The sequence below is a fragment of the Salminus brasiliensis genome, chromosome 15 (genome assembly GCF_030463535.1).
Source record: "Salminus brasiliensis chromosome 15, fSalBra1.hap2, whole genome shotgun sequence".
Lineage (NCBI taxonomy): Eukaryota > Metazoa > Chordata > Actinopteri > Characiformes > Bryconidae > Salminus > Salminus brasiliensis.
This window is the reverse complement of record NC_132892.1, coordinates 23038462-23056453: the sequence shown is the minus strand read 5'-3', so window position 1 is coordinate 23056453 and position 17992 is coordinate 23038462. Positions and strand designations below refer to the sequence as shown.

General features: G+C 42.9%; 1 protein-coding gene across 9 annotated transcripts in view; it reads left to right on the top strand.

Annotated features, from left to right (window-relative positions):
• The window catches only part of sh3pxd2aa (SH3 and PX domains 2Aa), a 154270-nt gene that overhangs the window by 113781 nt on the left and 22497 nt on the right, over window positions 1–17992 (top strand). For 8 of the 9 annotated variants that reach the window (XM_072657489.1, XM_072657490.1, XM_072657488.1 and 5 more), the window contains 2 exons: window positions 13097–13210; window positions 17221–17304. In XM_072657489.1, coding sequence (XP_072513590.1) covers window positions 13097–13210; window positions 17221–17304 — 198 coding nt within the window. The remainder of the gene's footprint in view (window positions 1–13096; window positions 13211–17220; window positions 17305–17992) is intronic. The other variant, XM_072657491.1, reaches the window with a different exon arrangement.

The following is a 17992-nucleotide window of genomic DNA, read 5'->3' as shown; positions in this document are numbered from 1 at the left end:
GGCACGATAACTACCAGCCCTCCCTCTTTCTGGACCCCAGAGAGCCAAGGTTGCACTTCCCCAGCAATGTAAAAACTCAAGACTGACAAGAGGAGAGTGCGAGAGAGTGAGCGAGAGAGAAGACAGAGAGAGATTCTGCCTAATCAGCTTTTCTCAGATATGCTTCAGATGCCAAAGACACTGAGGCAGCCACTCCTCGTCTGTTTTTCCCCTTTTTCATGTGACTATCTTGTTTTTTCTTTTTTTCTTTTTTCAGACTGGCTCCTCAGACAGGCTGACTTAGCCGGTTTTGCTAACTTCACACATAGATACACTGTCCAGTGTTGCAGAATAGGTGTTTGGAACCAGTAAAAACTATAAAAACTCATAGATGCAGGTATTTTCATCCAATGGTCCTCACTTGGAGCCTGCCAAACACTTTAGCCAAACACTCAGCACTGCTGTTTTATCTGTCCTTTGGACAATCTTAGTTAGCCATGCTAGCATTTCCCAAGAGCTAGCCTCTTACTGTAGGATGTGTTTTTACCATCAGACCACATTTTTCTGCATTTCTCATTGGGTTTGAGAACAGAAGGAATATTGTTTGGTGCAAGGGAACCAAGGAATGGGAAAACCTAGCTTCTGCAACCACATATTTTCAGTCGTGCTCCATGTTATATAAGTCTGATCCAATCTGGGAATTTCTAAAATGTCTTTGTGAAAATGTCTTCATTCAGAGCTGCATTTTGAAGCTGATGTTTGTTAGACTCTTTTCATGCAGAGGCTTTGCTGAAGTCTTTTCTAGCCATTAGTTTCAGTGATCTGTGTTGATCAGACTGCACCACTTCCCAGGGTCCCACTGGAGTTCCAGTAAATACAATACAAACGAACTATTTGTTGTAAAGAATATTTAAAACATATTTAATAACATACACTACATGTTCAAATGTTTGTGGACACCCCTTCCAATTAATGCATTCAACTGCTTTAAGTTGCACTCATTGCTGACAATGCTTACAGATGTAGTGCAGATATACACACATGAACCTATTGGCACCATGCCTAATGAAGGAGCAGGTGTCCCAAAACTTTTGTCCAAGAACTGTAGCTAGTTTTGGAAGCTTGAAATCCGCTAAGATGTAGATAGCAAGTGCACAAAGAAAACATATAAATGGAAAACAAAACATATTACCATTCTTTAGGGGACGTCTTTTGCCTTTATGTGTTCAGGGGAACACTGTCCACTCTACTGGAAGTGAACTGTAGACAAAACTGGAGCACTGATGACATCATTAGTCAGCTGTGCCAAGCCAAACAATTATGTGTGCTTGTTCAAAATCCTCAGACATCCATCCTTCTTTATCCTTTTAGTGCCGCCTCTTGACTTTCACTTGGGCGATTCCCTCCGGCATGTTGATCTCAGAAACGTAGTGCTGTAATTGAACTTTTCGATAGCTAATTTACTACCTAACTCCCCATGGTTGCTCTGGACTCCAAGCTGAGAATGTGTTAATACAGTTACGCAGTTCCAGTGCAGTTCGTTCAACAGTTCATCCTCCAAGTCACAGCAACAAATGGATGCCATTGGACAGCCTCTTCTTCTGATTTACACCGGCATGCAAAAAGAAAAATGGGGTCATTGTAGGATCTTCCGAAGATAAATCTTAAGGAACTTTGCATTCGAAGTGTGCTGGCTTTTTCTCCGGTTCTCAGGATGTTCTTGTCCCTCAGTTGTTGCCCCTTGGCCTCATCTGCTCCAGTTAGGCTCCAGCTGTTTTGAAGGAAAGCTCATCCTAACAGAACCAGGCCTCGGCAAGCTGCTGACGTGTTGGAGGACGAACAAGCCTGCAGAAGCTTATGCAGGTCCATCTGGAGTTAGGTGCTGCAGTATTATCTAATATAACAAACTGAAGCAAGAAAGAGAGTGAGAGAAATCTGCAATCCGGATATTTTAATTCCCAGACAGAAGCAGCCAGATTAGCACTCAGGTCCAGCATGTTGTTCTCCTGTGACTTTCTGAGTTCCTCCTAGAATTATTAGCTGCTCCTCGAAAGGGAAGACCAGCCTCTGCAACATCCATCAATGCAAATATCTTGCAATTTAGGGCCACAGTCTTTTAACATGTCATCATTTTTCCGCTTCCACAGGTAGATGTAGTTAGTAGACTCCTCAATTCGCCAATCTGCAGTCATTGCGTCTGAAATTGCTATATTGCTTTTGTAGGAAGTGGTTGGCGGAGGCTAGGCGGTTCTGGCTCTCCTCCGTGTCGTTAAACGGGAAAGGATGGAAAGTCCCCCCTTCCTTGGTTTCATAATAGCATCTAATGAGTCCTGCAGCAGCCACAAGGTTACTGTGCCACGCACCCCAAACCAACACCAGGATAAGGCATATGACTTAAGCTTTCGCTGAACTGTTCCAGATCTGGGGTTTGGTGCAGTACGTGAGTAGTGTACTGCAAAAAATCCACGCAGTTCTGGCACTGCAGTGTTTGATTTTACTACTGTTCAGTGCCTTGTTGTGAACTAGTTGTAGAAATGTTGAATTACTGCGTTGGAACTTGTTAAGCCTACTAAGTCATTTCTGGATCCAACCCAAAAGAAACTGTTCAGACTCATGTTAATGTGTAAACCTTGAGAGCACTGAACACACTGGGGGGTTTATGGAGCTATTATTTTTGGTTCCACCTATTATTTTCCACCGAACTCTATATATAGCGTGAAATAATATACCAAGATTTCAGAGAATAACACTCGGAGAGCAATGAAGGTACCTTCTGTCGGGTTCCGTGGCGGGAAACTACATGTTTCAAGCTTTCTATTTTTGCCCATATAAGCCACCTTTGAACCAGCTGGACCACTTACGTGTTTGAACAGTGTAGTACAGTGGTACTGTAAATGCAACGTCTGCAGCTAATATCCTTAGGCCCACACCCTTCTCTCTCCCGGGTCCATCCATCCCGGATGGGTACCCCCACGAATCAACATGTCCTGGTGAGCGGGCATCTCCTAATCCCGAATGGCTGCATTTGACTTGGTCCTGGTCCCAGTGGAGATCCGGTTGACTGCGGACTGAAAGAACCAGTCTAAATCCTGGCAGCCGGAGCCGTGGTTCCCATGCCAAAGTGGATATTTCACTGAGGAAGTGCGGTGAAGAGGAAAGTCACACCTTGGAGCGTGGCTGACGTTTTGACTGATCGACTAAGCGGAGCGGTTGATTGGCATTCCGGAGTGTTGGTGTGTGTTGGCTTTCATGCTCCCGATGGAAGTCCGCTCTCACCAGACAGACCTTGGATTTCCATAACTGGTCATTTCAGTGGTGGGATGAGGGTATAATTTAACTCGGAGTCAATTGGTGGGTCTCCTCACATGCACTTTCGATAGACTTACTTTCAGGAAACACAGCAGGATTTTTGCAAGACACTCAGCCTTGGCCTACTCTGATGTTAAACTACTGGGCTTTGGTTAAGGGGAACCCTGTAGTGCATAATGTTTAGTCAACATGGCCCCACTCCTTGCCTCTTTCTCTTTGATATCACCTTACATTTGAAACACAAACTACAGCTGTAAGTGAACCCCTAGCTTTTACTCAGTGAAGCAGATCCTGAGTCAGCTATCTCTTTTTTTCTTTCCAACTACTGACCATAACCAATATGAGGGGAACCCTGAAACTGGCCTCACATCAGCGTGAAAGAGTGACTAATACCAACAGCCTTTGAAGCTCTGACCAGAGAGGCCCAGTGTGCCTCCTTTGGTTTCTTCAAATTATACAGACCCCATAAACACAGAGGCTTAGCATAAAATGTCACATTCTGACATTTGAGGGGGAAAAAAGGTGGACAGGATCAAATAGCCCAGCAGAAGCTCTGCACGCTGGCCTTCTGGATTGATGAAAAAGCTTTGAAGTGTCTCGCCAGTAATCTAAGCTATGGATGTATTGGATCTTGATACATGCGATTTTCATGTGTTGAAGATGACAGTTATATGGACTAATGGTTTTGCAGCCCAAACCACTCGGCAGTCAACTCCCTTTGGCTTTTGGAAGCGCTGCTTCGCTCCAAAGAGCTGTAGACTGCTAAGAAATGAATTATCAGGCATATACTGATGTGAGACAAGTTCTGGAAGATGTTGGACGTCGTGCATTTTGAAGTCTCCGGAGTGTGTCACGTCACAAAGCGAGATCTTGGCTTGGCTCTAAGTGTATCCTGACAAGACGAATTTCCCCCACAATCTGGGTGACGGATCGCCTATTGTATCTGCTGTGCTTCGCAGCACACTGTAGCACAACCTGCCACAATTAATTAGCCCACCTTGTTGTTAAAGCTTATTTTAGGGTCTGTGTTCACAAAGCATTTCGAGGTAGGAGTGCTGATTTGGGATCAGATAACCACCTGCATCTGGCAGTCATATTTGTAGTGAGATAAAAAGCCTTAACAGCACTCTTGATTATTCTGAATACCAACCAAAGTCTGAATTATGTACAACAGATGTTGCGGGTATATTCCAGTTATTAAAAACAAGGTGTGAAAGCTTCACATGCTTGTAGACATCATATACCTTGGATTACTTGTGCGCCTCATTTGTCCTTTTTGTTAGGTTTCGCACTTGTGTGAACTCTATGCACTTAAATTGCTTACTGCTGTGCTGCTTTGCTCAGGGATTAGACCAGGCAGTCAGTGCAAATACTGTTCATACAACATAAGAAGCGGATAAAAAGATTGATGGATGGGTATATTCTGCAACATAAGACACACTTCGGAAACCTCTATGTAGGTCCACTTTGCTGGTCTACGGAATATTAGATGGCAATTCGAACTTGATATCTAGTACAGTGAAGTCCACCAACTGTACCTGATAATTAAAGCACTTGCTTCTGGACTCCCTCTACAGTCAGGAAGTGGGATTTGCGTTTTTTACCACTAAGGGGCATGCTTTTTATGTGCATTTTACAAGCTGAGAGATGCAGAACCAGCACTGAAAGTAAAATACGCAAGTGAACTGATGTGGTGGAGTGATATTAAATTTTTTTACACAAATAGAAATCAGGTTACGCAGCGTCACACAGTTCTTGCAAGCATTTTCCAAAAGTTAGCAACCTGCCGAGCCCGGAGTAGCAACGATATAGACGCTACACTCCCTATTACAGGTCAGTGGAGCTTCATCATGGCGTTAAAGCTGCTATTTTAAAATAAAATGCTACATAATTCTGCTTTAAATGCTGAGTTGAGCAAGTTTGAGTAAGAAAATGACTAAACTCCTGGACACAGTCCAATAGTAAACAGTTGGACAACCCTGCTTGTAGCTTATGTGTAACCACCGTCATTTTGTGTGTCACCTCCTAGCCCAGAGGTCCATGAATTCAATCATGAGTCCAGATTTGAAGACCTCAGCTCTTTATGAATTACCAGGTTCTTCCCACAGAACCTCTCTTGGCTAGATATCTTTGGTAGGGGTAGAGGGTGGTTCAACAGCCAGTGGATTAGCTGTATTACCTGTCTAGTGTATTTAGTAGATCTAGAGGTGGGCCGCATAAAGTGGTAAATGATTGAAAGTAGATGTCTTTCCAATAATATCACTGAATGCAATCAAATCCTCATAGCAGTGCTCCAAAATCTAGTAGAAATGCCTCCCTGGACAGTAAAGACAGTTACTCCAACATATAATGTACCTCCTGAAATATTTTACTTAATAGCTGTCTTATTAACCTTCAGCCTTTTACACTTCTGCCTCTACACATCGCCACTTTTATAGCTATGCATATCCAACAGTGGCTCAGCCAATCAGATTTTGCAATGGGTAGCCTTCCTTCATACCCAGCTAGAACAAGGCCAGTTGTGTCCGGCCATGATTGTGGCCAGTTGCGCCACTCAGAAACTCATCTGGTCTTGTTTTAAGCCTTCCTGCACTACAGTCTTTCAAAATATGTGTGTTTCTTATTGTTTGTTTCTGTCCCTCACACATGCTCTTACATGGCCCTCCTCCCCTCTTGCTTGTACCCTGACTCTGCATTATGTCTGTTCTGAAGATGTCAGTCAGAAGACATAAATTAAGGCAGGGAATCTTATCCAGTGTTATCCTGTGCTTTTTTTCACAACTCTGAGAACCCAAACAGATGTTTGAAAGGAAAATCTGCTGATGAGTGTGCTCGGATATGCTGCGAACTCTTCAGAGAAGTGTTTCTGATATTCTTTTGATGGCCGCCTGCATCTCGTGCCCTAAAATAAGAAAGTGAAAGCAAGTCTTTTTTTAATTTGTATTTTTTTTTCTCCTCTGCCTTCTGGATGGGGGGAAAATGTGTGGGGAATACTGGAGCTTTGAAGTTCAGGCCAAACATCTGCCTATTCTCTCCACCACGCTCTCCCTTTCTTCTCTCTCTCTCTCTGTTTTTCTCTCTCTCGCCCCCTCGCCTTCTCCCTCTGTACCAGTCTCCTGATGGGCATGGTTGATACAATTAGCGTTGTGTTTTTGGCTGCCCTCATTTGCTCTCTTAGAGGGGGTGAAACATGTCCGGCTTGTGTCTTAACCCTTAGAGGTCACAGTTATCAGGAACAGAAGCATGTTCTGAATCAATATTAGTTCCTAGTGAAAAAGTAAAGAATGTGTGTTAAGCTTGTCCTTGTGTTTGTAAGTAGAAGACGAGATACTTTATCATGTGTTGAATCTGAAGTTAAAAGTTATTGTTGCCATATTTTATTCCTTTTATTAACAGGAATCTGGGAGTTACGCACTGTCATCACAAAAATATGATGATAACCAATCATATAACCCACAGCTACATGTTTATAACACATATGTAGGTTACAGGCTATTCTACATAGAGGCATTATGCCTCTGAAAGAGAAATCCTTTGCCCGTCCTCTGGATAAGAAATCTCTGCATAAATGACTGAGATGGGAGTGGCTACTTGATTTACGCGCCACAAAAATATCATGATAACCAATCCTATAATCCACTAGCAGCTACATATTCATAACACATATGTAGGCCGTAGGCAATTCTACACAGAACCGCCACGCCTCTGAGACGTCCTCTGAAAAGAGAACTGTGGAATGATAGTGCTCCATCCAATAATAATCAATTATGTTGCTGAATGCAATCAAATCCTTACAGCAGTTGTTGACTGAACTGTGTTTCTTTGACCATCACAGGAGAAGCCACAAGCCTAGTCTAACATTTGCACTGAACGTCAGTGAGTCACTGAGTGAGGCCACTAGTTTGGCCTCTACAGGTGCTTTTCTTGACCACCTGCCAGTCGCTGTTTTTTGCTGCTGCTTGAGGAAAGTTCACGCCGTTCATGTGAACTTCCATTCGAACAAGAGCTTGAAAAAGGGCTTGGACTGTAAAAATGCAAGCATCTTTGTATAAAAATAAAGAAAGTTCTTTGCACCTGTGCAAAAATAACAGGAAATGAGCTCTTGTAGGTAAGAGGCTTTTGCTCACTCTGACTATGTGTGTGGGTGTATTTTCAGATGGTCTTCAGTGTGCTTTCAATTAGCCAGCCATGATCTTGCAGCATGCCGACGCGTGGTTTTTGAACAGCTGTCATCTCGGCCTACAGTGACAGTGGTTTTCCACTGTCCGTAAAGAAAAGCTCTATGTTTACCCTTAGCCTTTGGTCACCTTACCACCTGCAGAACAAGCTGACAGCATGTCTGCTTAATGGTGTTCCATTTGCTTTTTTAGAGAGCTATTTTCGCTCAGATTTTAGCACAAGTAAAGGTTGTGTACACTAGTGGGCACAGCACATTTGACAAAAATTGCAACTGATTGATACTTGGTGCACTTTGCAGAACATTATGACTTGCTGTTGTTTGCATTTGAAAAGCAGGCCCCCATATGGAGACCTTCCAGAGAGAAAGTGTGTATGTGTCTGTAGAAGCAAAGTTTATTTTTTGTCTGTCTGCAAGCTAAACACTGCCTAAGTGGTGGTCTTGTATGGGCCAGTGTGTTAATGTTAACGTCAACCAGCTCCCTATGGGCCAATGACAGGCAGAAGATTGAGCATCCAGTTGCATCCAGGGTGAACGAGGACCTAACGTGAACCTTGTTTTCAGCACCGGCTCGTTATGAACACCTTAGCATGAAGAGCTACTTTGGTAAAACCAATAGTTTTATATACGGGATCTATAGTGCGTTTGTGATGAAGCTGGTTGAAAGGGTTTATATTAGAGGGTTTTTCAGAGCTTCTCTGGTGTGGCCGAGTTGTAACACTAGGTTGAAACTAACCCCACGGTGTGGAGGCTGTACATAAGCCTGCCTAGGCCTTACCAGCTGGCGTCCACTTTTATGGTGCAGCAAAAACTTCAGGTCTTCTGGTTGAGTCTTAAGAAACATCTGCCAGATCACTGTGTAAATACTGAAGTGACCAAAAACAGTTCATTGTTACACTGTGTGTCCAAATGTTTGAGGACACCACTTCTAATGAATGCATTCAGCGGCTACTTCAAGTTACACCCATTGCTACCACAGATGTGCAAAAGGAGCAGTGGAACTGTGTTCTCTAGATTGATGATGCTCCATCCAGCACTTTAGGGATGAGGTGGGGTGGTGATCATCCAACAGCCTGACCTCACTAATGATTCTGAATTCAATCAGTAAAAGTAAATGAGCAGGTGTCCCAATACGTTTTGTATTGCTAGAGTATAGGCAATTCGTTTTTACACCAAACTAACAAGCCTGACCTGTTTTCATGAGAGATTGTTGGATATTCAGCCATGTGGTCGACATGTAGCTGGCCTCTGAAGGATCTTTCAGAGGCACACCATCATGCCAGGATTTATTAGTCTGTTTCCACCACAAGTTAAGCTCCATCTTTACAAAGTGGAGTTTGAATCTTTTCAGAATTTCCCAAGAAAAACAGCTTTGACAGCTAAACCTGTCCATTCTTGACTGGTAGTGATTCCCGTTATCTGTTTTTCTGTCTCAAGTGGATCTTGATATCTTCACTCTGACCGACTGTTCATCAACCGCAGCTTCAAAGGAGTGCGAGGAGTGCCTTAGCCTTGACAGAAATACATTAAAATGTCTAGACCCACATAACAAGCTCATGGCAAATTGGTTGGTATTGCACCCTTCATTCTGACAAGCTTTCAAGATTTCTCCAACTCTTAGCTCTGCAGCAACACATGGATTTTAGCTTTAGCAGCAGCCTCAGTATCTGTCAGGAAGAGAATTTAAATTTTTTTTTTTCCTCAGTCAGCAGTCTACTCTTTCCCGACATCTCAGGTCAAGCTCAGATCCCTCGCGTGTATCGATTTAGTGTGTTTCTCAAAACTGAGCGTCTGGAATTGGTTAGCGTAATTCGGTGCAATCCCTCAGCTGCTAGTGCTAGTTTGAGTTTTTCACATTAGCACATAGCAAATTTGTTTCTGCTGAGATGACAGGGAGCTGAAGAAGCTTCAGAACTAGACCTCCAGCCCCTCAGGCCCACTTCTGTTAAAGTCTATCCAGCTACTGCCACTTCTTTGATACTCAAACCATGCAGAAGATTCATGGAAGGTTGTTAGCTGCTAGCTAGGCTGGGTGAATAGTGGCTTTATGATAGCAAGAGCGGCTGCAGTTTAGCAGTTTTGAATTTGAATTGGCCCTCTGTGCTAGCTGTAGAGGGTACCCAGTGGGACTGGACAGGTAGACAGTATCTCATTCAAGCAGGGGCTGTCTTCACACACATACCCACACACACCCGGTGCTCTCGAACAGGGTGGTGTAGGCGTCAATTGGGCACTTGTGCTGCTCCATGCTTGGGTTGCATAGCTGGAATTAATCTGATCTCTATGTGAACACTGTGTCCGTGTGTTGCCCCATTGGCTGGTTGTTGCCTTGGGCTTCAGCTGAGATGAAATATGCTCTCTCCTTCACTCTAGACCTTAATCGTCATTTAGCCTGGTGGTCCCTCTGAGCATAGGACCCTCATTAACACTTTCACAGCAAACACATATGAGGTATTATAAATCTGCGGTTGGTTAATCTGCAGATGGATCTACGTCTCCGTATTTGCAGGCAGGCTCCATGCTGGCTTTGCTGTCGACATTCCAGTTCACGGAAGGGTGCTTTATTACTTAAATGCCCACGTTACATTACCCAGAACCCCACAGAGATCTGAACATATTCCCCATAACACATACTCCACTGGTCTAGATTGGAATAGCCTTACTAAAGTCATAATTACAAACCAAGCTTTGCACAGCTATAAAAAGCAGCATTTTTTTCCAGCAGTGCTGCTGAATGAAGCCATACTTTCCATGTTAGTGGACTTTCCAGTAGTTCCCTACTGTCAGCATGCATATGTGGCTGCACTGATCAGGTTCGTTTGAATTCCGCCTGCATGTGTGATTTTAGGTTTTCTGACCACTCGAAGAAATGAAGGGTCCAGGCTGATTTCACTGCTGGAATCAACAGTGGTGACATAGTCCACATCAGTGCACTGCAGAACTGCCTGACACTACATAAACCTGTCCTTTAGGTGAAACAGCAGGAGTTTAGACACCAGCTGATGACTTCAGTTTGCCATGACCCAGTCACAGACGTCTTTCAGATAGTCCTACACGCCCAGAACAGTTCTGCTTAATACTAAAAAAGGGTTCTTTGATTCATAACAATCTACGGATCCTGTTTGTGCTTTGTATTTTAACTGTTCTTTAAAGAACCATCTATTACAGATTGTCTATGAAGGGCTGTTAACCAACATTTCACAGGATTGTTATTCAAAGAACTGTGGCCATATAAATGATTAATTATTGTCACAATGATAGAAATACACTAGTAATCCTAACCAAACCAACCACATGGGGTTTCACAGCAGCCACATGTAGCACCATAGCAACCACCTGGGACTCCATAGCAACTGCCTTGCACCTAGAAACACCATAATTACCACTAAATTACCCATAGCACCAATCTAGCCTTCACTTAGTCACAGTTATTCATGTCATCTAGAAACCCCATAGGAACTCCATGGCAACCACCTGGTATATAGTGCACCTGGTACACCATACACCATGACATCCACCTGGGATAGCATAGCAACTGCCTTGAAACCACCTAGCAACACCATCATTACCACTAAATGACCCATAGCACCAATCTAGCCTTCACTTAGTCACAGTTATTCATGTCATCTAGAAAGCCCATAGGAACCCCAAGGCAACCACCTGATATATAGTGCATAATATTCTAGACACAGTACACTGTCGATACATTCAGGTGCACTGTAATAATTTCAGCTAGAATTACAGAATATGTGAGGCAGGGCTACTCCAGGACCAGGTTTAGGAACCACTCCTTTAGGATCTTTAGAGAAAGTATTAAAATCTATCAGACCTTTCACAGGTCAACGGAAATGTATTGAAAAAGATGCAGTTTTGTTTTCCAAATTTTTGGATGGCCTCACCTTTCCTTTAATCAGATGATGTCATGTCAGCTCCCCAGATATATGCTCCGGACATCAGCACGGCATTTTATCAACATTACGTTTTATTCAGAGATTAAGGGACAGCTGCACATCTCATCGAGTTAGCACTGCCTTTGGGCTAAATCTCCGGATTTGCCGTTCTCTTACGTTTCGTATCATTTTTCATTTGACTCCAAGGGCTGAAGTCATACATTTCACACACACACACACACACACACACACACACACACACACTAGGGCTGCATAGTGTGTCTTTTGGTAATCTTTATGATGACAACTATACTTAAAATAATGCATGCAAGTATGTGTGAGGGCATACAAGTTGATTTATATGTGCGTGTCCAAATGTTTGTGGACACCTCTTTTAATAAATGCATTCAGATACTTTAAAGTGCTCCTATTGCTGACACAGATGTGCAAATGCACACTCACAGCTTGTCTAGCCCCTGTAGAGAAGTATTGCGAATAGAATAGGACTCTCTGGAGCAGATAAACACAAATATTTTGGTACCATACCATACCATAATGGCAGGCATGGACTGGAGGGCTGTCAACCCCCCATATGTGCAGTATAATCAATCATCAATCATTTTGTCTATATCATACAGGCTCAGTCTGCAGGTACTTGTACAATCAGTATTAGGAAATGTAAATCAACTTGTCTAACAAAACACACCAACATAAACTGAACACACAACTGGATATTTATGACAGCAGCAGGCCTCATTGATCCCAAATGTTACACAGGAAATGCCTTAAGTGCCTGCAGTTTATAAACAAAGCTCCCAAAACTGAAGTGAGTCACCCCAGAGAGAGTGAGAATGGGAGTGAGAGTGAATCTGTGTACAATGTCACTGCGTAGCCTCAAGTGTTCCATACAGTGTTTGTGTGCTGCTCCGGCTTTGTTTGTAAACAGCCTCATGTTGGAAAAGAGCAAGTGGATGCAAAATATCCACCTCAAAGCAAGCATTTCTCTGGACCACAAACAGAATACCACCAGAGTGGTACAGTTTAACACTGTAAACATCCAGAACGTTTAGGCTTTCTTTTTGTTAGGGGTGTAGAAAGTGCATTGTTGTACTGGGCTGCACTGATGTGGAGCAGATAAACATGAACCTATTGACACCATGCCTAATGCCAGATGTGGGCTAGAAAGCCCCCTAGCATTGAGCTGTGGAGCAGTGGAACTGTGTTCTCCAGAATTATGGTTGGTGCTCCATCCAATACTTTTGGGATGAGTTGTGGAGGAGGTGGGGTGGGGATCATCCAACGTCCTGACCTCACAGCAATGCTCCGAAATCTAGTAGAAAGCTTTCTTCCCTGCACAGTATAGAAACAGTTATTCCAACAAAAGCAGGATAAGCTCTTTAATACCCTTGATTTCAGAAGAAACAATGAATGAGCAGGTGTCCCAATATTTTTGTCAATTGCTTTTGTTGCCCGAAGGATTAATTCCAACCTCTTACACCCAATGAAAGAATTGAAAATGTAGCCCATTGCAAATGTAAACACATGTCGGTTAGAATGGGCTAGTGTAATATATAGCTATGGATTCACAGTGCCAGTTTTATGCTAGCGTTCTGTTCCATGCATTAACCCTGGAAAATCATAATTCTCTCAAGTGAAAGCTGATGGTGGATGGTTCAGTTTTTATGGGCCTTGGTGGTGGGAAACATGGCTTATGTGTATGTTTTTGTTTCTGTGTGTGTAGGCTGGTGGTTCGTCAGTACTGCAGAAGAACAGGGCTGGGTTCCTGCCACATATCTGGATGCTCAGACCGGCACCAGAGATGATCTCGATCTGGGCACATCCAGATCTGGAGAGGGTAAGACCAACACATGCATACAGAAAGCCATTCTCTCATTTCTGAACCATTCACTCAGGTTTCTCGCTCTATTACCTTGCCTTAAAGTAATAGTTTGTGAAAATCGGATTTGCACAATTTCCCTTTTCCTCCCCAAATGTGGTTATGTAGACATGTCAGAGGTCAGCTACAAGTAATGTGTAAACAGCATGCCAAAAGCGTCACACTCTTGCCTCAAACCACATCGACTAGTTAAGTCATCTCAAATGGACTTGGTTTTGTGGTTGACATGCTGTTACTACAACTGCTACTGTAGTCTATAGATATGTGCAACAGTCAGGCTTCGAAAATGTGCTGCTTCTGGTTTTAGTAAGGCTTATAAAACAGTTAAAATATACAATACATTATTAATAAACATGTTTAAAGTGCACATTATTAATGAAATATAATATATAAATAATGCATTAATTAAGTTTCTCTTACTTTTATACAGAATTTTTATTTCCCAATTAAAAAAGCAGTGCAGTTTGTTATAGTTGTGGAGAAGGTATTTTTTATATATGTCTATTACTTTTCACTGTTATAGTAACATAGTTTCCCATTTTCTTCATTTACATCCAGTGAGGGCAACAGTGGCTGCATGTTCCAGTCAATTGACTGTTAATAACGTGTTAATAACATTAGCATCATAGCTCCAAATCCATTCCTGGCTAAAAAACATTTCAAAAAGGTAAAAATTGTGTTGATTAATTTCACAGAACTGTCCTCAAAAACGAATTTCATTAGTTTTTCATGCCCAGATTTGACTCTACAATTATAGACCAGTGTAGCATATGTACATACACAGTTGTCAAAGATCACTCGCCAGCTCTCTCTACAGAGAGCCCCCTACCTTTCCCCCCCCCCCCCCCCCGTCTCTCTCTCAATCTTCGTCCTTTCCCTGTGTTGCCAAACTCGGACGAAAAGCAGCCCACTTAACACTCATCGACTCCAACCTTCGCACAATGCCAGACACATAACAGAGGCGCTGCGAGTCCGCCCTTGGCATTCAGCAGGCCCGGAGGGAGTCTCAGGAACACACACTCTCATCCTTTATCCTCACACGCCAATGACAGTGATAGAAGGAAATTCTTGGCCAACAGAGAAATTCCACCTCTTGAACCAGAGTGGAGAAATTCTTCTCAGTTTGGGTTCTTTCAGCCAAACACTCCAGTCGCTCCCTCTCTAGAGGCAGCATTTCATCATGGTGGCCAACCACCTTGCCCTATTTCAGCGCATTACAGCTGGTAGGCATGAAGAAAGCGTCTGGGAGTAAGTGAACTTGAAAGCAGTGGAAAACGGGGCTAATGTGATTTGTGCTGTATGACGGAGGGCCACTAGCTAGCGAATGCTAATCTTTATTAGCGACTGGAGGTGGAAAAGGGAGTCACATGCACATATTCACAATCTTTTTTGTTTAATGGGTTGTGCAGCTGTGCCATGGCATGCAAAAAGGCCAAAAAATGTACACACACACACTCACACACACACACACACTCACAGTCAGACACACACTGTCTACAGCTGCCATGACTGCTGTGTCTCTTTCAGCAGCCAGTCGTAGGAACAGACCGACTGAGCTTTACTGCAACACACAGCGTGTTATCCGGCCCTAAGGAATCTTTTAACACACCCACACACACACAGGCTCGCCCTCACACAGTCTCACAAACTCACACACACACATACACACGGGGTTCATTCATGCACTTTCCATTTTCCTACATTGACGTTTGCACTCACCAAACCTTCAGTTGCAACTGAAGGACACCAGGGCAGCAACACTCTTAAACATGGGTACAGTCTTAAAGGTAAAGGTGCTTCGAAAGGTTCTTGGAGGGATGCCATAGAAGAATCCCTCAAATAACCTTTTTAAGCATGTTTGCCTGTTCTGCCCATTAAAACAGCATTTTCCGTTTTTCCTTCCAACCCGATTTACTAAAAAGACAGAGGACGAATGCAGCACTTACAGTATTACTCATGAGAGGATGGGTGATGGCGGAGAATTTCACTTTCCTGAAGCTCTTTGTTCACTTATATTACTGTTTCCCCAGCACTAAATTACAGAACAAAGGTAATTTAGGCCGTAAATTAGTTGCTCCGTTTATTGTATGAAAATAAGTGTGAATGGAAACTATGACCTCGCCTCTACGGCTCAGACAGAAGCACGTTTCAGTAGTGATTCATGTCTACATTCTAAGCTGGAGTGTTGCAACAAACTGCTGTATTTGTTGGACGAAGTTTCACTCCCAAACCTCAGCTGACAGCCATCAATTGTGGGAAGGGTGTTTAGCGCATGAGGTCAGAACTACAACTCCCATAAACCACTGCTCTGTGCAAGGACTACATTTGGTTCTTCGTTCGATTGAGTATGCAGTCCATATATTAGTGAGTTGGTTCTTTGACAGTCGTAAGGCATATTGGCAACTTTACAAGAGTAGAAAAAGGACTTCCTAACTTTGCGTTTTTATTCCGAATAGTTGAGGAGCATTTCTATTGGTCCAATCATCACGTAATTGCGACACAGTGTAAAGAACAACTGACGTTCAAATGATGTGGCAGTTTATGCATGACAACAACATTATATATGTATCAAAAAGTGAAAAACAGCAAAATGAAGATGCAATGTTTTTTGCATGACAGTGGCATATGCTTCGAAAGTAATCAGTGGATGAATGACTCTTGCAATTGACATTCCCATGCTCCTCCCACCAACGCATGTTTTTATAGCAACTGTTGCTTAATTGGACAAGCTACAGAATGTTTGCAAACATTGCATTCTACCATAAGAAGCTCACAAGAAGGGCTCAAGGGGTACAAAGCCCCCAACATTGAGCTGTGGAGTAGTGGAACTGTGTTCTCTAGAATGATGGGTGGTGCTCTATCCAGTACTGTTGAGATAAGTTGGGGAGTTGGGGTGAGGTGTGGTGGTGATCATCCAACATCCTGACCTCCACTAACTCAAAACCTTACAGCAGTGGTCCAGAATCTAGTAGAAAGTCTTCTATGAACAGTAGACAGTTACAACAAAAGCAGGATAAACAATGAATGAGCAGGTGTCCCAATACTTTTGTCCATATAGTGTATTTGCATCATTTGAAACAGAAATTTTGAAATCGTTACGTTTTTATTGCAATAGAATTATTTTCACTACATAAACTGAGCTTAAACAAGTTTAAAACAGTTAGAAATGTTATTAATGAATCATATTATTTTATAGAAAGTGTATTAATGTCATACAGTTTGTATAAATAAGAAATATCGAATTGTTTCCAATTAATTAGTCACACAAGCATACAAAAAATAAATCATGTTACACAGGTTGGAGAATGTAGAGTTAGGAGTCTTGGGCTGGCTAAGCTGGAGACTCAAACCCTAGTCTGTTACATGGACGCCGCTGGTGTTACCTGATGTTGAACTCACACACATACAGAATAAACATCATTAAAATGTTGTAACATGATCTAAATGAAGGAGTCATTACAAAACCAACTACAAAAATAGCCAGTTCTCTATAAAGCTTGTCCAGTCTGGCAACAGTAGCTATAAATTCGCATTTCTGGGCGGAGCATCACTGGGCCAATTGCCATGGTAAGTCCTGACTGTGAGACCCAGCTTCAGTGTCAGCTCTGCTGAATCGAACTCTACCTCCGGACGGTAGACGTTCAGCACTGTACTGTATCACATTACAGTGAGTTTCTGTAGGTGTCATAACATACACGCAACCTCCTTAACCTCCCATTTCTGCATTCGCCATGAGAGAGCTTCAGCCACGAAGCGCTAACCAATCAGAAACCCACATCTTTAACACACCATCCATCGTTCTTCTTTTTTCCTTTGTGTAATATTGTTACTAATATTGTTACTTTGTGTAAACATGTTACTAATGCTCGTTTTTCTCCTTCAGTTGTTCATGTCGAGTTTGTCGTTTGTCTTCCTTTTCTGTTCTCTCTCTGCTTCCCTGCCTTTCCCACTCCATTCATCCGTGTCAGTTACTAAGCGGCGCAAGGCGCATCTGAAGAGACTGGACCGGAGGTGGACACTAGGGGGAATAGTCAACCGCCAACAGAGTCGAGGTGAACAAACCCAAACAAACACACATGCACTCACACATGCATGATTGTGGACGTGCAGGTATGCTCATGTGTATGGTGGAGCGCTTGCTGTGCGAGTGTATGTGCTTTTTCTACAGCATTCAATTAAAGCAACATAATATAGCAAAGTTACCATAAAAACAGCTTCAAAATGCTCCACTGACTTGAAAAAGAGCAAAGGACATCTCAGTCATTGCCACTCAGGGCCTGGAATGCCCGCTCATGCTCAGTGCAACTTATGTTTGTTTTTTTTTTTCTGCTTCTACCGGCCAACAAATGTATAGTGTGATGAGTACAGCTCAGGGCACGATTTGTATGTACAGCAGTGGTGTAAAGGTGAATTACACTCCGCAACTGTAGGGGGAGCCTAAGAGCATGAATTACCAATTCTCTCATAATGCTGCTTTAAGAGAACATGGACAGCACAGCATCTCTAAAAAGAGAAGTAACCACAAGTCTAGCGCCTCTGCTGACTGGTTGCAGTATGACGTGACAAAACAGCCCCACACTTAAGAATGAATTGACGGTCTTGGCTGGAAGAGAACAGTCGTCTGCATCACGCCCTTTCTCTTAGTAGCTGAGTTGTAGTGGAACTTACATGAGCTGAACATTACACTTACCGGACAAACTGGGAATCCGATCTGCTTCTGTGCTGTAAGCTCAATGATGG